We start from the raw sequence: 24,477 nt of genomic DNA, 5'->3' as shown, positions 1-24,477 counted from the left end.
TGATAATCAGAGCAAAGCAAGATAATTGCAACAATAGAAAACATCTCTTTACTGGTGAAAGGCTTTGCTTCAGGACCACCATGTCAACTGCTATTTTTAGGTTCAAACAGAAAACGTGTAAAGAGCGCTATTGTCATCTAAACGATAAGTCCTAATGCCACTGTAGTTACTGGAGCAGCATCAATCAAAGGCATCATGGTGACCCCGAGCACTAAATCTTCTCTCTTTCCCTCAGGTCTGCTGGCAGCTGTGTCTCAGAAAAAGCTGTCTTCAGCAAGGCAGAAGCAGGTAAGAGAAATATGTTAGAAGTCTATGTCCCATCCTGAGTTGTCATCAGGTGGTGGTTCATCATTGTCCTCAGGGAAACTGTCAAAATTGCTTGTGTCTGTGGGTGATGCAACCTAGAAATGAGAAAATGAACAGCAAAAAGATGTCTGATGTTTTTAGTAAAATTACATGCTAAATAGCATTCTTTATTTATTCCCTAATCAATGACTATTTTTTGAGTGTCTACTAAGTGGCATATTTTGTGCTTTGTTGCATGAGGGGGGGCGCGGTGTGTGTGGTAACAGTGGTGACTAAAAATAGACATAATTCTTGCCCTCATGGAGTTTATACTCTAGTAAGGAATAAATTGTAATTAGCTATATATTTTTTACGATTATAATTAGCTATATATTTTTTACGATTATTTCTTTTAAATTTTGGTTATTGCTATGAAAAAAAAAATACAAAATACCATGAGAGTATAAGTGGAAAGCCTATGTGAAAAAGTGTTATTTTAAACCTAAGTATCAATAAGTTTGATAACGAGGACATAGCATGTTCAATGGTCCTGGGTGAGAGAGAGAGAACTTCATGCTGTGAAGTTACCAAAAGAAGCCAACAAGGCTGCTGTATAAGAGAGGAAGGAACTGGAATGAGAAATAGGCAGGCATCAGGTCACGTAGAGCCTCGTAGGTTATCTTAAGAATTTTTGTGTCTTCTAAGCATAATAAAAAGCCATTTCTAAACTCAAGCAAAACTTTTGCAAATTTACTAGGCAAAGTCCAATCTGTAGAGCATTGGTAAAAGTAGTGAAGAAACACATTTTATTTTCCCTCATATTCTATAATATTTAAAACCTTTTACAAATATATATGTCCCCATTTAATAGTACTACGGCATAAAAGGAGACCCTTGATAAATTTAGATTGGAATAAATTAGGCTTACTATTCACTCCTCTGAGTTTCTCATTCTACACTTGTTCTAAAAACAAAACTTCATGAATGTAATTAGAATCTGTAATATGAGACATGGTAATGATATTTTTGTTTTGTGAATAAATGGATATTAGCAAAGAAATAAATCTTAGAAGCAGAGAAAATATTTCTGTATAAAGAGCAGTCCTGAGTTCAGAAAAAGAAAGTATATAAATGAAGGGGTCTGGACCACAAAGCAGCCTATCTCCCTTAGTTAAGAAGCAGTGCTTTTTATTAGATGCAGTAATGAATAAAAATATAAACACTATCAATTGAAATCTCTTTCAAGTTAATATACTATAAACACTTAGACTGGCTATTTAACAAAAAACTTTGATGTGTTAAGAAAGAGTTAAGAAAAGGAATTCTGTATCTTTTAGATCCTGATGGAAGGATAAAAGATCACAGTAATGCCTGGGAGTGCTTCAAAGTAATATAGGGCAATATTTTGTCTTTTGTATGGCCAAATAGTATTCTACTGTATATATGTACCACATCTTCCTTATCCAATCATCTGTGAAAGGACTCTTAGGTTGTTTCCACGTCTTGGCTATTGCGAATAATACTGCAGTGAACATAGAAGTACATATATCTTTTTGAATAAGTGTTTTCTAATTTTTTGGCTAGATACCCAGAAGAGAGACTATTGGGTCATAGAGTAGCTTTATTTTTAATTTTTTGAAGATCCTCCATATTGTTTTCCACAGAGGCTGCACAATTTACATTCCCACCAGCAGCGTACAAGTGTTCCTTTTTCTCTGTAACCTCTCCAACACTTATTTCTTGTCTTATTCTTAATAGCCATTCTATCAGGTGTGAGGTAGTATCTCACTGTGGTTTTGATTTGCATTTCCCTTATAGCTAGTGAGGTTGAGCATCTTTTTATATATCTATTGGCTAGCTGTACGTCTTCTTTAGAAAAGTGTCTGTTCAGGTCCTCCATTCATTTTTTTTAATTAATTTATTTTTCTTGATTGAGTTGTATGAGTTCTTTATATATTTTGGATATTAGCCCCTTATTGGAGGTATAGTTTTGAAAATATCTTCTTTCATTCAGTTGGTTGCCTTTTTGTTTTGTCGATGATTTCTTTTGCTGTGCAGAAGCTTTTTAGCTTGATCTAGTCCCATTTATTTATTTTTGCTTTTACTTCCCTTGCTTTTGGGGTAAAGTTCACAAAAACCCCTTTGAGACCAAAGTCCATAAGTTCAATACCAATGTCTTCTTCCATATATTTTGTTTCAGATCTTATATTCAAGTCTTTAATCCATTTTTAATTAATTTTTGTGTATGGTTTCAGATAGCAGTCTAGTTTCATTTTGCATGTGGCTTTCCAATTTTCCCAATGCCATTTATTGAAAAGGTTTTCCTTTCTCCATTGTATGTTCTTGGCTTCTTTTTCGAAAATTAGTTGCCCAAAAGTGTGCAGATTTATTTCTGGGCTCTCAATTCTGTTTTATTTGTCTGTGTGTCTATTTTTCTGCCAGTACTATACTGTTTTGATTATTGTAGCTTTGTAGGATAGTTTGAAATTGAGGGGGGGGGAAGAATATGGGATTAAGAGAGGAGGAACTATGTGGGGGGCATAAATGAGTCAATATTGGCCAGGAATCAATAGCTGTTGAAAATGGTTGCTGAACTGTTGACCAAACCCAACCAAGAAACAGAGGGCAAAGGAATGCTTTAATGTGGTCCTTATGGGTTAGGCTCTTGGGAAAGAGTAAGGTAGAGAGTAAAATAGAATCATAAACAGAAAATAGTAACACATTGTCCTAACTCACCCAGGTATACTCACATACACACTAAATTATTAAGAACTTACTGTAGCTTATATAGAGAGAACACATAGGTACAGAAATTTAAAATATACATATTTCTGGTAACACATGAATATGGATATTAAAGTTGTTAATGTATTATTTTTCTTAGTCAATAATGTATAAAGTTTATATATTATTAGAAAAAAAAGGAACCTGATTGTTGGAGATTTATTACACTCTTCTGTCTACAGCAGTATATATTTAACACTTATCATACTAAAAGTCAACTTTCATTCATAAATAAAAGAAACTTAGAATGAATAGTTTAAAAAGGTAGCAGTAAAATACATATACAATAATTATCCCCTAACTTATCTGTTTTTAAACTTTAATTTTAGATGTCATTTTTATATGAATTTTAGATGTCATTTTTTAACCATTAAAAATGGTTATAGTTATTTAATCTGATCATAGAATAACACTTTAGAAATAACAAGTCTTTGATGACTGACATAAACACCTTCACATGTGACACATAATTACAACCTAGAAAGTCTACTTACACTTGGTATTATAGGAGGTGTCAAGGTGCCTTTTCTTAAGCCTTCCCAATTAAAGCCCTCAAACCATCTAGGAAAGGAAAAAGTAGAGAGTTAAAGGCATTTCGTCTCAGCTACAACCTTTTCATTGCTACATATATGATGTCCATGACGGATGGAAAGCAGGTAGGCAAACATGTTCAATGTGACAAAAATGTTCTTTATTACCTTATTTGGTGGAATACATATTTTAAAAAATTGTCAGTTGTAAACACCAATTAGCACCTCTTTTTTATTCTAGTAATTTCAGTCATAATATCTGTATGACCTTGTTCCTACACTATCATTATAACTTAATGAATGTCATAATATGCTTGGCCCTGTACCTTCCAGGATATTTTATTTTAAGGAGGTAAATAGAATCTAGGCATGGCAATTTAGAACAGAGAATTATCTTTCCATCTTTGCACCTGATTCAGTAGGTAGCCTCAGTCCTTTCACGTTGTTGTATTGGTCTCGACACATCTCATTTTCCTCCTTTTTTTCTATTTTAATACAATGAAGGTATTCTATGTACAGCTTTTCTGTGAAAATGAGGACCAAATAACCAAATAATATAAAGGATTTTTTATTTGTTTGTTTAGTAGGTTGGTTTTGTTTTGTTTTTTGTCTTTGAAAGAGTTCACCATTAGCAAATGCTTACACCAAATTCTTAGCAGGCCTTTTAGATGTTCATAGATATTTTGCTAAATAAGTTCCTCTAGTAGAGATATGAATTTCCTGTGAATGTTATGGAAACAGACTAATAGAGAAAAATCAATTTGGTCTTAATTTAGCCTCAGAACATCTAGTCAACATGGATAGGTAAAGTCTGATATTTAAGATGCTGCAATTGTTTAAAAAGACTGTACTCTACTTTTTTTCTTTTCTTTGTCATATCACCTAATTAGGAAATGGTTGGGAAAATATATTTTGATCTAGTAGGAAATGAGGCATGATATGGCAGAGGACTTTTGTGTTTAATACTTGGTAGGGAATAGAGTTCCAGAATTAGAATATACATTTCCTCTTTGTGCCAGAGAGGAAAAAAAAACTAGTTATTGTGAGTTGGAAGAAACGGAATTCAGCGGATCTGTTGTTAGGCATGTCACAGAGTCAGAATATCTAAAGTTCCAGACACAGAACCAGGAAGCCTTTTAATAAAAAGGCTAACTAGTCTGCATCTCCCATTGGATGTTTTTATATGCTAATTGTATCAGTTATGCAACCACTAACTTAAAAAAACAACAACAACAATAGTTTGGGGAAATGCTTGTCAGGTTTTCTGACCTTTCAAACCTAAAATTATAAGGAAAGAATACTTACTTGTGCTTTTGAATGTCTTTTACTCCATTTTTCAAATTCCCCAATCTTTCTGATGGATTGTCCCTAAAAATAAAATAATAGTCGATAAGGGATCTAATTTTTTTCACATTATAAACCTTCCAAAAATAATGCGGTTGAAATGCTTACCTGCATAGTTTTTTAATTAAATTAGCAGCATTTTTGACAATCTTCTTTGGAAATTCTATCATGTCAATGCCCCTCAATATGATGTTATAGGTTTTCATAGGATCTGGGCCTGAGAAAGGTGGGCTGCAAGAATGAGAAACATGAGAAGACATATTACTTTTATTTTCTAAATAAGAAAACTTAAATTATTATAACTTCATAAATGACATCAATATTTATTTTGGGCTTATATTTGGAGTGATACTGGAATGAAACTTGATTAATAGCAAACAGTGTGAAAACCTTTCCAAGTAAATTACTTAGCAAAACATAAATGGGTTGTTTGTCTACTGTATCCCCATTTCTTTTTAAGGCAGGTATCTAACCCCTCTTGTTGTCCTTAGTCATTTAAGATGCCTCTTCCACTTTTCAGTTCTTTCTCATACTTCACATCTCACTGATTACACTTGGGATGGAATCCAAAATTATTAGAAAGGGCTATAAGAACATCAGTGATAGGACTCCATGTCATGGCATCACTCCCCTCGCTTACTAGGATTCAGGAATATCTGCCTTCTATTTCTCTGAAATACCACACATTTTTCAACCCTCAAGGAGCTATTTATTTTGTCCAGAAGGTTCTTCCCAAGTTTATCTGGTTAATGCCTCATTTATCAGGTCTTAAGTGTTATGTTGCTTCCTGAAAAAGGCCTACTCTAATCCACTAATATAACTAATCACGAAACCTAAATCAATCAACATAATACAATTATCAAATTTAAACTTTATCTAATGTCCCTCATCATACTCTCCTTTTTGTTTTTCTTTTCTCCTTTTCTCTTATAACACTCTTTATATCACTTATTATGCTTTGTAATTACTTCTTCATTTGTGTGATTATTTGTTTTATTATCTGTCTTCCTTTCCAGACTAAATTTTGTTATCCACTGATATTCTCAGAGTTTAGTAGGATGCCTGGCACACAGTAAGTGGTCGGTAAATATCTGTTAAACTAATGCTTCTATGGAATAGTAGTACTCCTTCTATCCTTTCCTTCCTGTTCATCAGTTCTCAGTAGATAACCTAACACAAGGCATCCTCTTTGTAAGGAAAGATGTAATATCCAAGCCCACATGGACCAGATTTGTTAGTTTATTTACCTAACCATCCTCGGAGTGTGGTTTTGTGCTAGGATCAGGGTTTATAGAGGTGATTTAAAGTCAGTTGCATCAAATTTCTCAGTTCATAGGGGAGACTATGATATACCTTGGAAAATAATTTCTTTGGAAATTCATTATTTTACTAATACAGGGCTCATGATGTCTTTGGGGGAAAATATGACATAATTATTTTGTCTATAATGTTTAATAGCAGTTCAAATTATTTCTTTATTAAACGATTGAGCAGGCTGCAAACAATGAGTTGCTTAAAATAGGGAGTGGTAGATTTGCTTGTGCTGAGAACCGTGATGGTATCTGCTTTGAGTTTTCATCCCAATTTTCTGTGACAAGTACTTTCTATTTACTTTAAATATGTCATTAGCTAGTAATTACGTGTCCATTTTAAATCACTTTAAAAAATTTATAAATATGACATTTTATTTAATATTCTCTTAGTATTTAAGAAATTTCTTCTTTCTGTAATGTTACAATTGAGTATTCTCTTTACTCTCTTAACTTGCTGGTTCTAATTTTATTTTAAGAACCACATTTTAGATATTTTTGTTGTCAGTTAATGTTTCCCTAATTTATACTTTTGTTTTTGTATTTATTTATCTTAGAAAGATAACAAAAATCATTTATTTAAGATAACTTTTGTGTTTTTTATAAGCAATGTATATCCAGTCCAAGATATTCATGCAATATATAAAACATTTACAATTAGAAAAAAAGTAATAATCACACAACATCTCAAAATGTTAATAGTAATTAATATTGTTAAATATAATTTTATATATCTCTCTATGTAGATAGAGAGACACAGGGTTATACCATACATGCTTTTTAAAATAAAAAGGTAATCGATTTAAAGTTAACCTGACGAGTAAAACTGAAAGAAATGCTAAATTTCAAATATGTGCTTCTTCACCAACAATATTAGTTCCTGAAACATTAAATCAGGAAAACATTTTTTTTAAACTTCGAATTTTGAGGCTTTTTTTGTACTGATATAATTAAGCTGTAAAAAAAATACTTAGGATTCATAATTATGAATGATGAGAAATAGGCATGCCTATAGTTATTCTTATCTTTTCTCACTCACCTTAACTTTTGTTGATTTTAGTGACAGTTTAAGGTTGCCAAAGATTATAACATTTTCTTTCTGTTTAATAATCAAAATTAAATTATTTAACCTAAGTTCTAACTAATCAGATTCAAAGCTCATCACCAATCCTTTTAGCAGTTTCTTTATTCCTTAGTTTTATTTTGATTCATCTCTTAGTTGACTTGGTCATACAGTAGAGTTTTTAAGAAAGGCCTTGGGTACATTCTTTATATGCTGTCTTTATACGTTAAGAATAACTTAACTTGGTATAAATTACTCGAATTATACTCTTTGTTTCCCCCAGAACTACATCGTTCTTAATATACTGTCTTTTGGTATCAAAGGTACTATGAAAGGTGGAAGCCGACATGAACTCTAATCCTCACTCCTGGCCCCATACGTGACATGCTTTTGTGACTCAGATACCCATGTGGTTATTACTTATCATTGAGATTAGAAAGTTGTACTAGGACATGTGATGGTATCCATTTCCCTATTGTTACTGCTAATCGAAAAGATACACTAAGGACTCGTCTTTATGTCATGAATTTTCTATTATGTAATTGAATATGTTTTTCTATCCCATTTATAGTCTCTTCATATATATCATTTTTTTTCTATGTCCTTTGACTTCTATATTCTCTTTTCGTAATAATTTCTATATCCTTTTTTCTTTTTCATTGTTTTTCTCAAGTCTATCTACTATCTCTCTGGCTGGGTTTTGATAGCCGTTATTCTATTTTCTGTTGCTTATAATATGACTTAGTTCTGCAGTGTTCCTAAGCTTTGCTGATTTATTTCTCTTTTTATCTGTGTACCATTGCAGATACCTTTGTGGTTACTTCATAGAACATACTTTCAACCATCTCAAAGAAATTGTAGCTAACAATTTGTCTGAACACCTACGTTTCTTTGATTCATTTCTCATGTGTTATTTAGCTGTCTTTTGCTTATGCATCCTTCAGTCATAATTAACAGAAAATACCAGTTTAAACTGATTAAAACAATAAGGATATTTATTCGAGTACATGGCAGTCCAGAGGTAGGGCAAACTCTAGACCTGGTAGGATCAGAGGCTCAGTGACCCAATTTGTTTCCAGGTTTGGTTTTACCATATCTCAGTGTTGGCTTTATCCTGTCTATTTCCCCTCTCAGCAGTAAGACTACTGCCAATGGAAATAGGGACTTACATATATTCAATAATTATTTACTGAGAGCCTACTAAAGGCACTGAGAATTCTCCATGAATTTGTATTGATTTTTTTTTCTTTTAAATCTTTTTTAACCAGTTTAAATTGTGTGTCCAAACAAATCAATGCCAATCACTAGGAGAATTCTGTGTGACTGGAATAATTAATTAAATCTAAACTTGAAACTGGAGATGAGTTCATCTTTTCTTGAGTCAGGTGGTGGGTGGTGATGATGCTTGAACATAACCAGTAAATAAAATATGAATGGTGTGTACAGAACGGGGCTGTAGCTTTGAGACAGGTAAGAAATGAGTCCCTGATTATTACTCATCTTTAAGTGGGGCTAGCTACTCCAGAAGAACAGAATAAGGTTAGAAAGATAGGAGAAAGTAGAAAATTTAGCATTCTTCACTAGAATTTGTTAACTTAGAAAATCTCTCACCAGATCATTTATTTTACTTGCCCTCAATTCTTGGTGTTCAGGGGGTCACATGGTTCATAGAAAAGCCATACCATGTTATCTGAAATCCTGTAGTCACTTCACTGCTATTCTCTCTTTATTTGCTCCCTTTCACTTATTGGTCAACATGATAGTCCTTAAAAAAGACAATTAGTATATCTGTATGAGATTTGCTTCACCTCAGTTCCTCTACCATTCTGTAGTGTTTATATAGATCTCCATAAACATTCCTTGCTTTTTTTAAGGTCCATCTATACTTCCAAATTTTATTTCCATCAAAAGTCATTAGAGGTGTCAGAAGAAGGCTAGATTTATTGGGGTGATCACTTCATAAGTTATATGAATGTCTGATCACTGTTGTACACCTGAAACTAACATAATATTGTATGTCAACTGTAATTAATTTTTTTAATTACAAAAATTATTAGATATGACATTCAGGACCATATCACTTTGTGGTCATAGGGTTTTCATCACAGTTCCTAATAATGTTCCACACTTCAGAGTGTTTGGCATGTATGGTTGGTGAAACTTTCATTGTAGCTAGAGATTTTCTTGTTTTATTCTTACCTTCCTACACTCCCATCTCTCACCTTCCCATACTCCATTCCTTGCCATTGGGCAGAAGGAAAAACTAAAATAAAAATGTTTTTACTCTATCTTTGACTCAAAGTCTTTCTCTGTTTCTCAAAATGGGTGCTAAGATAATTTATTTATGTATTTTATTGAGATATAACTGACATATAACATAATATTGTTTCATGTGTATAATGTAATTCTTCAATATTTGCATATATTACAAAACGATTACCACAGTGTTTACCACAGTAAATATCCATCACCATATATAGTTACAATTTTTTTCTTGTCATGAGAACTTTTAAGATCTACTCTCTTTGCAATTTTCAAATGTGTACTGCAGTATTATTAACTATAGTCACCATGCTATATGTTACAGTCCCATGACTTATTAATTTTATAACTGGAAATTTATACCTTTTGACCCTCTTCACTCATTTTGTCAACCCTTTACTCTCTGAGAACCACTAATTTGTTCTCTGTATCTATGAACTCAATTTTGTTTTATTTTAGATTCCACATGTAAGTGAGATCACATGGTATTTGCCTTTCTCTGTCTGACTTATTTCACTTAGCATAATGCTCTCCAGGTCCATCTATGTTTCTACAAATAGCAAAAATTCCTTCCTTTTTATGGCTGAATAACATTCTATTGTATATATATTCCACATTTTCTTTATTCATTCATCTATCATTGGATACTTGGTTGTTTCCATGTCTTGGCTATTATAAATAATGCTGCAATAAACATAAGGGTAACTGTATCTTTTCGAATTAGTGTTTTCATTTTCTTCGAATAAAGATCTGGAAGTGGAATTGCTAGATCATATAACAATCTATTTTAAGTTGGTAACAATTCAAGTTTGAACACATTCTAAAGATCTGCATTTTTACTACTCTCCCAAATATTTTGTTTTTGATGTCACATTTTACATCTTTAAATCTTGTGTATCCTTTAACTAATTATTGTAGTCATAGTTTTTACTACTTTTTTTCTTTTAACCTTCATACTCACTTTAAGTAATTACTCTACTACCTTATGTTAATCTTTACTAGTGAAATTTTACTTTCATGTGTATTCTTGTTATTAATTAGCACCCTTTCTTTTCAACTTAAAGAAGTCCCTTAACATTTTTTTTCTGTAGGTTCAGTTTAGTAGTGATTAACTCCTTTAGCATTTGTTCATCTGGAAAACTCTTCATATCTCAACTCTGAATAACTTTGCCAAGTTTTGGGTTTTTTTCTTTCAGAATTTTAAATATATCATGCTATTCCCTTCTGATTTGCAGTTTCTGTCTAAAAATATGCTGCTAGTTTTATATGAGTTCTCCTGTATGTAACAAGTGTTTTACTCTTGCTGTTTTTAAGATTCTCTCCTTATCTTTAACTTCTGACATTTTAATTATACTGTATCTTAGTGAGGGCCTCTTAGGGTTCCTCTTACTTGGAACTGTGATTCTTGGCTCTGAATGTCTGTTCCCTTTCCCAGGTAGGGAAGTGGTCAGCTATTATTTTTTCAAATAAGTTTTCTGCCCCTTTCTCTCTCTTCCTCCTGAGACCCCTGTAATGCAAAGGTTAGCCTGCTTGATTTTGTCACACATGCTCTTTAAGTATCTTCACTTCATTCTTTTTTTCCTGCTCTAATTGAGTGAATTTCACTACTGTGTCTTCGAGTTCACTGATCCCTTTTTCTGTTTCATCTAGTCTACTGTTTAACTACTATAGTATATTGTTCACTTCAGTTAATGCATTCTTTAGCCTCTGTTACTTCTGCTTTTAACTTTCTTATATTTTTTTTCTTTCTTAAAGTTCTCACTGTCCATCCATTCTTCTTCTGAGTTTGGTGAGCATCTTTATAGCCATTACTTTAAAGTCTTTATCAGGTATGTTATTTTTATTAAAGTTTGATCTCGTTCCTTTGTTTCTTCATTATGCTTAATTCTCTGTTGGTTTCCATGCATTAGGTAAAACAGCCACCTCTCATAGTCTTTATATTAATGATCTGAGGTTTTAATAATAGCTATTGAAAAACAAAATTATGATAGAAATTTTTGTTTATAAATAGTTATATGTCTTGCTTTCATGAAATTGCATATCATATAAGAATTTCAAAGCTTATTTGCTCCAATATTTTGTTTTTAATAGAAGTGGCCAATAGATTTTATAATCTTTCGTATATTCTTTAAATAATTTCTTTAGAATGAATAATATCATGTATTTAAATATAGTTCTACAATATTAGTTATGTTAGTTTCAGGTGTACAATATAGTGATTTAACATTTTTATACCTTACAGTGTGATTACCCCGCTAATTCTCATAATCATCGGTCACTATGTAAACTTATCACATTATTATTGACTATATTCTTCACTTTTTTTCACCCATCCCTGCCATCATCCTCCTCTCTGGCAACCATGCCTTTGGTCTCTGTTCTATGAGTCTGGTTTTGTTTTGTTTTGTTTTTTAAATATTCCATATATAAGAGAAATCACATGCTGTTCATTTTCCTCTGATTTATTTCACTTAACATAACACTCTCTAGGTCCATTCATGTTGTCACAAATGGCAAGATTTCATTCTTTTTTATTGCTGCATAATATTACATTGTGTATGTATATACCACATCTTCTTTATCAATTCATCTATCTATGGACACCTAGGTTACTTCCATATCTTGACTATTGTAAATAATGCAATGAACACAGGAATGCATATATCTTTTTGGGTTAGTGTTTTCAGTTACTACAGATAAATACACAGAAATGGAATTTCTAGATTGTATAATGTAGTTTTAGTTTTTTTAGGAATCTCCATACTGTTTTCCATAGTGGCTGCACCAATATGCAGTCCCACAATCAGTGTACAGGGTTCTCTTCTCTCTACATCCTCACCAGCTTGTTTTTTGTTGACTTTTTGTTAATAGTCATTCTGACTGGTGTGAGGTGATATCTCATTGTGATTTTGATTTACATTTCCTTGATGATTAGCAATGTTGAGCATATTTTCATATTTCTGTTGGCCATTGTATGTCTTCTTTGGAGGAATGTCTTGTCATGTCCTCTGCCTATTTTCTTTGATCACATTGTTATTTTTTTGTTATTGAATTGTATGAGTTCTTATATATTTTGAATATTAACCTGTAATCAGAGCTATGCAAATATATTCTCCCATTCAGTATGTTGTCTTTGTGTTTTATTGATGGTTTCCTTCACTGTGCAGAAGCTTTATAGTTTAAGTCCCATTCATGTTTGCTTTTGTTTCACTTGCTTGAGGGGACTTATTGAAAAAGATGTTATTCAGACTGATGTCAAATAGTTTACTACCTGTGTTTTCTTTTATGATTTCAGGCCTTACACTTGACTTTAATCTATTTTAAGTGTACTTTTGTATATGGTATAAATGGTATAAGAGAGTGGTTGACTTTCATTTTTATACATATATCTGTACAATTTTCCCAACACCACTTGTTGAAGAGACTGTTGTTTCATCATCGTATATTCTTGCCTACTTCATCATAGATTAGTTGACCATATAAGAGTTTATCTCTAGGCTCTCTTTATTCTGTTCCATTGACTTATGTGTCTATTTTTGTGCCAGTGCCATACTGTTTTGATTATTATAGATTTGTAGTAAAATTTGAAATAAGTGAGTGGCAAGATTTGTATTCCGGCCTCTCCTACACTCTTCTTCCTGGGCCTTCTTTCTTTCACTGATATGTGGACATTTATCAGCCAGTTTTTAGGTTGTTTTTTTTTTTTTCCCCCCAGTGGAATTTTTTTTCATATGTAGCTATAGATTCTGTGTGTTCATGGCAGGAGGTGAGTTCAGAATCATCATATATTGCCACCTTGAATCAGAACCTCGTAAGCTCATTTACTTTGACTCATAATAAGTTTTTTATTATATAAATATGGTAATTAAGTTCAGCTTTAGCCATACCACACAAATTGTGATTTATAGTACTTTATTTTTATTGCTGTTTTGCTATTCCATAATTTTATGACCCTGTAGATACTTAGACTAATGCTTTTTAATTTTAAGTGTTTAGACTTTTTGTTTTAAATCTTTGTAATTTTTAGTTTCACTATATGGCAGTCAGATATTGGCCAGTGAAATTTCTATTGGAAACAACGATTCTTCTATAAGAGCATAACTTGCAGTAAAGGGTTAACAAAAAAAAAAATTTCTTTATAGTTCAGTATATACCAACTTTTAAGAGTAAAGTTTTAACATTTTTTCATTATTATCCAGGAATAAATAATAATTGTAGGGGAAAAAAAGCTACATAAGGAGAAATAGAAATTACCATGGTTAACATTTTAGTCTAAGTATTAATGGTTAGTATTTAAATTCTTAGTTAATATTGCGTTTTCTTCCATTCATTATGATTGTTTTTATAGCAATGCAAAGAACACCAGAAAAGTTATCTATCCATCCACCTATCCATATACATACGTATTTATGTACATTAAATTCAACCTTCCCTTTTGTCCAAATCTTTCATATCCTTACATGTCTACTTAATTTTCTATATATTTAAACAGTTTACCTCTATGCCAAAGGTAAATATGGAATAGAATTGGATTAGGTCACAGATAATTTATCTGAAGTCAACATAGAAGCTTCAAGAGTAGTAATGTAAGATATCCACAACTAAAATTAAAAGCACAGTATAACTATTCGTGGCAATGGTAGCAGTAGGTGTTAACATTTATGGAGTGCTTCCTATGTACTAGACACTCTCCTAAGTGGTTCATATACTCACTGAATCCTCATAAAAAACACTGAGGCTAAAGGTCTCAATTCTTCCTCTCATTTTCTCTGTAGCTACTAAGTTCTCTTAACGAATTCTCTCACATCCCATTTCATGCTTATTCCTTTTGTTCTACTGACCTCAGCATATTCTAGGCTCTCAGCTTCCTAGATCTAAATTATTCAAAATGTCTCCAAACTAGCCTCTCCATCTATCATCCAATTTGTCCTACACTTTTTTGCCAGCTATTTTTCCTTACAAGCCACAACACATGTCACTCCTTTGTCAGAAAATTCTCAATGATTCTTTCTCTGGATGGAGTCCAAAAACTCAAGTGCAGCAATCATAATACTTGAAAGGTGACTAATTGATTTCCTATCATTTTAAAACATGAACCTTCTTTCTTTCTTTGCCCATTACTGCTCTTTTATTTAAGCTATGTCTCTCTGTCAGCAATGCCCTTTCTCTTGCTTGCTCTCTACATTCTTTCCGTAAGGCTCTGCTGCAGTTTTATCATCTTCAAAAGCCTCCCTGGGCAAACTTAGCCTTCTTCTGAACTCTGTAGGTCATAATGACCCTACTGCTCACTGTCTTGAGTGCATAGTTTGGCAGTATATTTGTTTTGCTTTTTCTTGAGAAGTCTGTAGTCCGTTTTATACCTGGTAGTATTCATAGCAACTTTTCTAGTTGCCAATGACTATGTTATTACATAAAAAACCTGAAAAGCATTCAAATTTTATTTAGATATAAAAATTGCTAACAAGTTCTCTTATTTATGTAAATAGCTGACTCCAAATATTTTTACGTGACTATTGTCTCCCTTGCTTTATCGCTGGCTAAATGACTAGGCTCAAAGATCTCACTAGATCATTCCACATTCACATATATATAAAGAATTAGCAATAATGAGACCAAAAATTGATTGTTGAGTTTGTTGCCTTCGTCTGACTTATTTTAGACTTTGCTTTATGAACTCTTGGTTACCTGCATAACTAACTGAAGTGCAGTAACAAGATATGGTGAAAAGTACTTTAAGATGGTCTAATCAAAGTGACAAAGGCAGGAGTGTGTAGCTGTTTGCTGGTCTATTTTCATTGGCAGTTTTCTATCAATGTCCATACCTGCCAGTCAGAAGTTCATACATTAGGATTCCCAGTGACCAATAGTCGGCTGAAATGTCATGGCCTTTGTTCAGGATGATCTCCGGGGCTACATACTCTGGAGTCCCACAAAAAGTCCATGTTTTCTTTCCAAATCCTATTTTCTTTGCAAAGCCAAAATCAACCTTACAAAGAGAGAAAAATAAGATATTTCGAGCCATTTATGATTAAGCTTAAAAGCAGAAGGTACTTTGCTGAAGAATACTGATAATAAAATAAAAACAGATATAAGTTAATATAGTACTGTCTTCTAAAAGGAGGCATCTATATTTCAAACAAATAAGATTTCCTTGATCAAACTTGGTTTCAGTGGGAAAAGTTGAAACCTGAGTAGAGGATGAAATTTACATCATTAAAAACAAAGGCAAACATTTCTTTCTGGAAATACTTTCCATTTTTCTTTCATTTATGCCAGTGGAGGTTAGGACGTAATTTCTCTTTTACTCAAAAAATTTAAAAGACCAGTTAGACCTACTTGACATATTTTCCCTAAACATACATGATTTCTGCTAGATTTAATGAAGTTGACAATTTATTTAGTATTAATTGAAATGCCACTTTACTGTTGAAGGGGCTGAGTAACAAATTATTGGACCAATGACTTTGCTCTTGATAAATACAAACATAAAATGGAAATGTTTCCTTTGTTTTTCTAGAAACCTTTTGAAGAAGGAGCCTCAAATGAAGAAAATCTATTTTTTTTCCTATAACAATTTGGCTGAGAATATAAATAATTAATTGCCACTTATTTGATTTCTTTGAAAATTATATGCTGAACAAAAATACTAAAAGTTAAAAATAATCAGGCATTGAGAGATTCAAAGTCACAAAAGTTGTGCATTTTAAAATAAGAGAACTTCCCTCTACACTAAATCTTTAGACCTCTTGACTGTTTTTTAAAAATTATTCTTATTAGTACTACTATTATTAACATGGTCTGGATAACACTGCCTTCAAAGCCCACTTTTTTCAATTTGCATTATTCTCAAATCTAAGATATTAAAATAATTCATAGTTTTTTATAATGTAAATATCTATTCTCTTTGAAAGGTAGAAGGCCGTATGAACACATGATAACAAGCATGAGTACACCGAAACATGTTTGGCCAGGATATTATTAATTCAAACCCAGCAAATTTAATTTCTCATAACTTTTGCATAATTTGAAAAAATAATTAGTTGAAAATAGTAACATTAAAACTTGCTTTTAAGAAAAATTATGTAAAAAGCAAATATAATTTTAATGTTAGCAAATTAACACAGCTTAATAAGCCAATATTTTAAAACTTCAGGGCAAAAACCATGCGTGAAACACACTGACCAGTTTGGCGTAACCTCGGTGATCCAGGATGAGATTTTCTGGTTTGAGGTCTCTGTAAATGATGCCTTTGGAATGCAGATAGGCAAAAGCTTCCACCACACATGCTGTGTAAAATCTGGTTGTAGAATCTTCAAATGAACCTCTGAGATACAGAAAATAAAATAAAAAAGAAAAAAAAAAATAAATTTTCCAAAAAAGGTTTAATTCCCCGTAAAAAAAAATTCCAAGGCAAAAATTGAACCCCCCAGAGACCAATATCCTAATGGGTAAATGTCATATGATTGCCACCGTATTGAGTTTTCAAAGGCATTTGAGGATTAAGTCAAGGAATTTGTTGCCTTTATGAATAAGATAATTCAGTTTAACATCCTAAAAACAATTAAGAAGAGATCAACAGCACACTATGTTTTGTATATTTGGTGGCTTCCTCTAAACAGCTCACTACAATCTAAAATGATACAGTTACAGCCGTGGGCAGAAAAGCGACAAATCTTATGTTAGAGCTTGTCTACCAAGGGGTGATTTTTAAAGAAGAATTTATAGGTTTAGTTATATTTATTTTCTGAGGGCTTGTTTTTGAATGTTTTTAAATAATACAGACGTGGTTCATGGAAATGTGATTAAAAGTTAATGTTTTCAAAGAGCCACTTTGGAAATGAGTTGTAAATCTACTGATACAATTATATCACAAGCTAACTATTCTGTGTTTGGAACTGTCAGCAAGACAAACAATACTATTGCCTACAATGCTACCTTCTTATTAGAAAGAGAAGATGGAGTTAAAAGATAATTAGAAAGAAAAAATTGGATAGGAAAGTTTATTAGTAAACTTAACTATGTTTAGCAAGAAAACTCTTAATCTGTCTCTCTTGTGTGTTCATTTAATGAAATAATAATAAAGATAAAACAACAACAGCAACCACCAAAAAAACCCATAGCATCCACGGTTAACTCCTTGGTTCTAGGCCAGACCTTTATACTTTAACTGGTTTTTTTTTCTTTTCTTTCATGGAATCCCTTAAAAAGATAAACTATGTTTTTTCCCTCTTTCCCTATTAGTAAACATAATTTAATCATTTCATGGTAAGTCAAGAACTATATAGTGTTAACATCAGCTCTTGAGGTGTTAAGATGTAACATTAGACAACATTCAGGTGGTTTTAGGTCGTGTACAACAAATTTATGAGAATGGCTGATACCAGTTTGCACTTGGTGACATTTTCTTCTTTTTCAATATCAAGGAGTAAAGTCTAACAAACTGGGAAGTGGAATATAGCTGTTATTTTACATAATTAATCAGTGAATCCAAGGCCACAGCAGCTCCCTTTCAGGTCATTTTTTTTAGAAATGTATAGTATCTTCTAGAAAGATATAGTTTTCATTTCGACTACTAATGTCCTCTGAGTTGTCATTGAAATAATTAGCTCTTTCCAAAAGAAATATCTTTCTTTTGAAATATAATTTGTGGCATGGTGATATCTCCTCCTCAACATAATTATTGGGAATCTAGTATCTCTTTTCAACAATATCTGAATGGAAAAATTGTGAGTTATAAAAACAAGACAAAATTCCTTTAAGAATTGCATCTTTATTAGGCAATGAATGATATACTTAATGCTGCAATTGCCTTCTGACTTGGAGCTAGCTACCTTTCAGAGCTCATGCTATATAACCCAGTGTATTGGGAAAGGGATTAGGGTAATACATTTAAGGCCCTTTCTTCTTTGCCCTTAATTATATTTGTCTATCAAGAGCAGCATATTTCTTTTAATTGGAGAGATTATTTTTCTTAGATAGTAAGCATCTGTAATAAATCAGTATAGATCTATCTAAAATATAGCAAGCTATTACATATAATAGAAAATAGAATATTAGCATAAAGTTTTAACTACTTGAACACTGTATATGACTTCAGTCCTCCTCAATGGAGAATGTTGCAAAGCCCAAACAGAACAAAACAGTACATAAAATAGAGCCTTGTCTTATTAAAACAAGACGTGTAATGTAAAATAAGAAAACTGATTACTTCCTTGTAACAGGACTGTCTAATTATGATTTGGATGGGCATTTTTGAAAGCCTACAAATTGTTTATTTTATTTTTTTAAGCGAGGCAACACTTGGTTGACCTCATAGATTGCAAGGACCTTGTCGGTTTACAAGCCCTTATTTTTATTTTATTTTATTTTATTATTTTTTTATGCGTACAGTACATGGTCTTCCTAAGTAGTCTCCCATCCGAGTACTAACCAGGTCCGGCCCTGCTTAGTTTCCGAGATCAGACCGGATAGGGCTTGTTCAGGGTAGCATGGCTGTAGACCTACAAATTCTTAATTATTGTAGAAGAGATAATTTCTGTAGTTGTGACTTTGGGTAACATATCTATTTCCCTTAATATTCAGTTATTAATGGAACCAAATGGATAAATGCATTATTAATGTTGTAAGGAGAGTAAAACATGTGAGAGATCAATTTCTCATGGAATCTCTGCTGAAAGGTATTCATATTTATACTCTAAATAAACTAATCATTAGCAGCAAAATGAAAGATCTTAATACAACTCAAATTCTTCAGTGGAAACTTAGACTAAGAATATGAACTCTGAAGCAACAAACTTTGGCTCAAGTCTGGGTTTCCTTATTGTGAAACTATATCTCTCTCAGTGTTCTCTGAAAAATTAAGCTAATAATAGAAACTATCTCATTGGGTTGTCATGGGCATACATGAATTGATGCATGTATTTAGAATAAGTGCCTAGCATACAACTGGTACGCAGTAAATAGCCATTATATTTGAGCACTAAAAAACTCTTATTTAGCCACAGTAACTTAATTAAGGAAAATTGTCGGAGATAGGACAGGTTTAAAGTCTTTTGGGAGTTGGAGAGCAGAGTTTGCAACACTAATTATCACTGTAATTGAAGTATTTGCTGCTTTTCACTGCCAAGGCTAACTGTTGTGAGTCAGCTCTGAAGAGTCTTCTAATCTCTGTTCCTTTCACTTTCTCCATGCTTCTCACAAATGTATAGGAGAAAGTTATCCTTTCACTGTCAGTCAAAACCCTCCTTTTTTCATCAGTAAGTGAACAGACCACAAATTATATATCTTTGGGTCTTCAGTTCTTGACAACCCTGTTAATTTCAAAGTTTTTCTGATCCTGAGCCATTTTGGAATTAAGAGGGTTCTAGAAAGCTGGTTTCCATTTTTCCAACAGACCTATATTAAGAATTTCCTATATAAAAATATATTTGTAACATTTTAAAAAGTAAATGAAAACCTTATCTCAAATCTTTTTCCATGTTTTATGACAAATCACCACTATATATGAATATAAAGTATTTACCAGCAACACAGTTTCATTACTAAACATTTGATGTAGATAATTTGAGCATTTTTAAAATACTCTTTTAGGAAGCAGTCACCAAGCATAGCATTAGGGTGACTCAAAGGAACAATTGCTATTAGAATTGGAAATGACAATGTAAATTTGATCTAAAACATAAATAAAAGCTTATTTTCTTAACAGTTAGAAAGTCGTTTAAATAAATAAATCACTGTCATATATTAGCTCTTTGAGTCAATAAATTATGCCTTGGCAGTTGTGTCATTTCAATTAAAACAGGGGATAGGGCCTTCTACTATTTTTGCTTTAGCTAGGTGGCAGTATATAACAACTATTTGAGAATTAGAAGGTTATGTATTCTTACTGATAGACTAAAATTAAAATTTAATTATAATGTTTAATCTGCTTGTCATAAACTGAGTCCTGAAAAGGAAGAATGTAACAAAGACAAAGTATCTCTCACCAGAAAATGTTTCTTTTTTTCATTGACTAGTAACAACAATCATTAATGAGTGTATAAAAATGAAATGTCTGGCAACCTGTGCAAGTGTCTTGCCAACTATAAAGTTAGGAGGGCTAACTTATTATGAAAATAGATTCATTTCCTTGAAATACTCTCAGTCTGTACCATCTATTACATATTACCTAAGATTAAATTTAAATAATCACCCTCCTTAGGACTGCTAGTCAAGATGGCAGAGTAGGTATATGTGCTTGCCTCCACCCACGACTACATCAAAATTACAACTAAATTATAGTACCACCTGAAAACTAGCTGAGCATAAATCCTATAACTAAAGATATCAAAAAGCAGCCACAATAAGACCAATAGGAGGGGTGGAGACCAGGAATGGGCTGGTCTTATACCCATGTGTGGAAATTAAGAATTGGAAGGAATATCTCAGCTGCAGAGACATCCCCTGAGGAGTGAATGTTCTCAACCCAACACCCAGCTACCCTTCCTGGGTAACAGTGCTTGGAAGAGAAGTTCCCATACATCTGGCTGTGAAAATGAATAGGCTTTGTCTCTGAGTAAGACAAAGGGTTGCTGGAGTCTGAGGTATTCCTTTTAAGGGGCCAAACACAGATTCTTTTACTCACAGACTCACTAGCTTTGGAACCCAGTTCAGGAGAAGCAGCTCGAAGAATGCTAGGAACATATAGAGAGAAACTGAATTGACTAGCTTCAAGGTAAGGAGTGGGGGGCGCCTCTCTCTGGGGACAAATGTGCTGGCAGACACAATTGTTCCCTTCACCAAATTGATAAGTACCAAATCTGAGTTCTCCATTAATCTGGCTAACACTGTTTGTTCCACCTTTGTGATTCTCTGAGACCTCGCCCCATCCAATTCACACACCAGACCCAAGCTGCTTCCAGTTGCCCTCCACACAAGTGGCCTGCCTATGAACTTTCCTAAAAAATCTCAAAAGTCCATAAACCCCAAACAAGCAGCTGTTGGCCTCAGTGTGCTTTGCTTTGTACCTCTTGCTAATCAGCCTCAAGCCTGGCACTAGCTGTGACCAGTCTCCACTTGCTTTTAACTCCCATCAGCTGGCTCCAAGCCTGCCATATGCAGTGGCCAAAGACCTGGCACAAGAGGTGGTTGGCCTTAGTTCACATTGTGATGTCCACCAAAAGGTCCCAAGCCCGGCAATAGTGCAGCTGGCCTTCGTTCACAGTATAGTCTTTCCAAAGTGCCTCTAAGCCCAGCACAAGAAGCAATCAACTGTTGTAGCTCCAGCTAGGTGGCTCCAAACTAGACATAAATGGTGCTGATATTGGCCTACATTGGAGCCGTTCCCAAGGGTTTCCAAAACCAACACATATGGTAGCCAGCTTCAGGCCACACCAGGGCACAATCCAACCAGCTGCACAAATGACATGCCTTAAAGGTGAACTTGGCTGGCACCAGAGCCCAATTAAAGGAACTCACACTCTGTGAAGTCAGCCTATGCACAACAGTTTGTCCACTGTAGTCACAGCCAACCCTCATAGCCAGTTAGCCTAAAGGTCAATCACATTCATTGATGTGCCAACAGCAACCAAGGCTCAACTAGAACAGAAGGGCACACACAACCTACACAAGGGACACTCTTGGAGTACCCAGCTCAGGTAAACAAGGAGGCTGGGCAACTGGGGCCTCATAGGACACTACATAAGACCACTCTGCCAAGACTGGGAGACATAGCAGATCTAACTTATACATAGAAACAAACACAAGGAGTCAGCCAAAATGAGGAAACAACAAAAAATATATCCCAAATAAAAGAAAAGGACAAAACTCCGGAAAAAAATAACTAAACAAAATAGAGACAAGCACTCAAAAAGGCCCACACCAAGACACATCATAATTAAAATAGCAAAAGTTAAAGACAATAAGAGAATCTTAAAAGTGGCAAGAGACAAGCAGTTAGTTACATACAAAGTTACGTATAAGGCTGTCAGCTGATTTTTAACAGAAACTTTAGGCCAGAAAGGAGAGGCATAAAATATTCAAAGTGAAGCAAATTAAAAACCTACACCGAGATTGCTCTACCCAGGAAGGCTAACATTTAGAGTCAAAGGAGAGAGAAAAAGTTAAAGGAATTTATCACCATTAAACCAGTATTACAAAAAATGTTAAAAGGACTTGTTTAAAAAAAAAAAAAAAGATTTAAAATATAAGAAAATATAGGAAAGAAAAAAATATCTCACTGACAAAGTCACATAGTAAAAGCAGAGGATCAACCAACTATAAGGGAAATACAAAGGATAAAAAGTAGAAAAAACGTGTAATTACAATAAAGGGATACACACAAACACACACAAAAAAGTAAAAAATGATTTTAGAATGTATTTGAACTTAAGCAACTACAAACTTGAAATTGACCTCTATAAACATAATTTGGTATATATGAAGCACATGGTAACCACAAAGCAAAAATCTGTAAGAGATATACAAGAAATAAAGAAAAAGGAATCCAAACACAACACCATTGAAAGCCAACAACATGCAAGAGAATAAGAAAGTAACAGAGAAGAACTATAAAAAATTAGAAAACAATAAAATAGCAATAACTACATAGCTATTAATAATTACTTTAAATGTAACTGGTCTAATTGCTTGAATCAAAAGACATAGGATGGCTAAATGGAGGAAAAAACAAGACCTACACATATGCTACCTACAAGAGACCCACTTCAGATCAAAAGACACACACAGACTAGAAAAAAGGGATGGAAAACAATATTTCATGTAAATGAAAATTTAAAAAAGGTGGGATGGCAAATTTATATCCAATGAAATAGACTTTTAAAAAACTATTGGAACTAATAAATGAATTCAGTAAAGTAGAACACAAAATAAATATTCAGAAATCGATTGCATTTTATATACAAATAATGAACTATCAGAAAGAGAAATTAAGAAAACAATCCTATTTACAATTGCATCAACAAGAATAAAATATCTAGTAATAAATTTAACTAACAAGATAAAAAAGCTGTACTCTGAAAACTATGACATTGAAGAAAGAAATTGAAGAAAGAAGATACAAATAAATGGAGGCTATATCAGGCTCATGGATAGGAAGAATTAACATCGTTAAAATACCCAAAGAAATTTATAGATTTAATGCAATCCCTATCAAAATATCAATGACATTTTTCACAGAACTCGAACAAAGAATCCCAAAATTTGTATAGAGCCACAAAAGATCTCCATTAACCAAAGTAATTTTGAGAAAGAAAAACAAAGTTGGAGGTATCACCCTAATTTCAAACTATACTAGAAGTCTACAGTATCAAAACACCATGGCATTGGCATAAAAACAGTCATATAGATCTATAGAACAGAATAGAGCACCCAGAAATAAACCCACATCTATATGATCGATTGATCTATAAAGAAGAAGGCAAAAGTATACAATGCGGTCAAGACAAAGACAGTCTAGTCTCTTCAATAAATGGTGTTGGGATAACTGGACATATACAACCAAAATAATAATTAAACTAGACCACTTTTTCACACCATATGTAAGAATAACTCAAAATGGATTAAAGACTTAAATGTAAGACCCGAAACCATACAACTCCTGAAGAAAACATAGGCAATAAATTCTTTGACATCACTCTTAGCTCTTTCTATATATAATTTTTATGTCTCCTCGGACAACAGAAACAAGAAAAAAATTAAACAAGTGGAATACATCAAATTAAAAAGATTTTGCATAGTGAAGGAAACCATCAACAAAATGAAAAGACAATCTAGTGAATGGGAGAAGATATTCACCAATGATGCACCCTATAAAGGATTACTATCCAAAATATGTAAGAAACTTATACAATTTAACATCAAAAAAACCAAACACTCCAATTAAAAAATGGGCAGAGGACCT

General features: G+C 33.0%; 1 protein-coding gene across 1 annotated transcript in view; it reads right to left on the bottom strand.

Moving 5' to 3' along the window:
* Positions 1–302: 302 nt before the first annotated feature.
* Positions 303–24,477, bottom strand: part of PRKG1 (protein kinase, cGMP-dependent, type I) — a 1,084,330-nt gene continuing 1,060,155 nt past the window's right edge. The window contains exons 12-17 of the mRNA XM_011361647.1: positions 16,761–16,902; positions 15,401–15,564; positions 5,052–5,174; positions 4,905–4,967; positions 3,564–3,630; positions 303–401 (exon numbers count right to left, since the gene is read on the bottom strand). Of these exons, the coding sequence (XP_011359949.1) occupies positions 303–401; positions 3,564–3,630; positions 4,905–4,967; positions 5,052–5,174; positions 15,401–15,564; positions 16,761–16,902 (658 nt within the window). The remainder of the gene's footprint in view (positions 402–3,563; positions 3,631–4,904; positions 4,968–5,051; positions 5,175–15,400; positions 15,565–16,760; positions 16,903–24,477) is intronic.

This window comes from Pteropus vampyrus, unplaced genomic scaffold (genome assembly GCF_000151845.1).
Source record: "Pteropus vampyrus isolate Shadow unplaced genomic scaffold, Pvam_2.0 Scaffold68, whole genome shotgun sequence".
Lineage (NCBI taxonomy): Eukaryota > Metazoa > Chordata > Mammalia > Chiroptera > Pteropodidae > Pteropus > Pteropus vampyrus.
The sequence above is the reverse complement of the archived record's forward strand: the minus strand, read 5'-3'. Positions and strand labels throughout refer to the sequence as shown.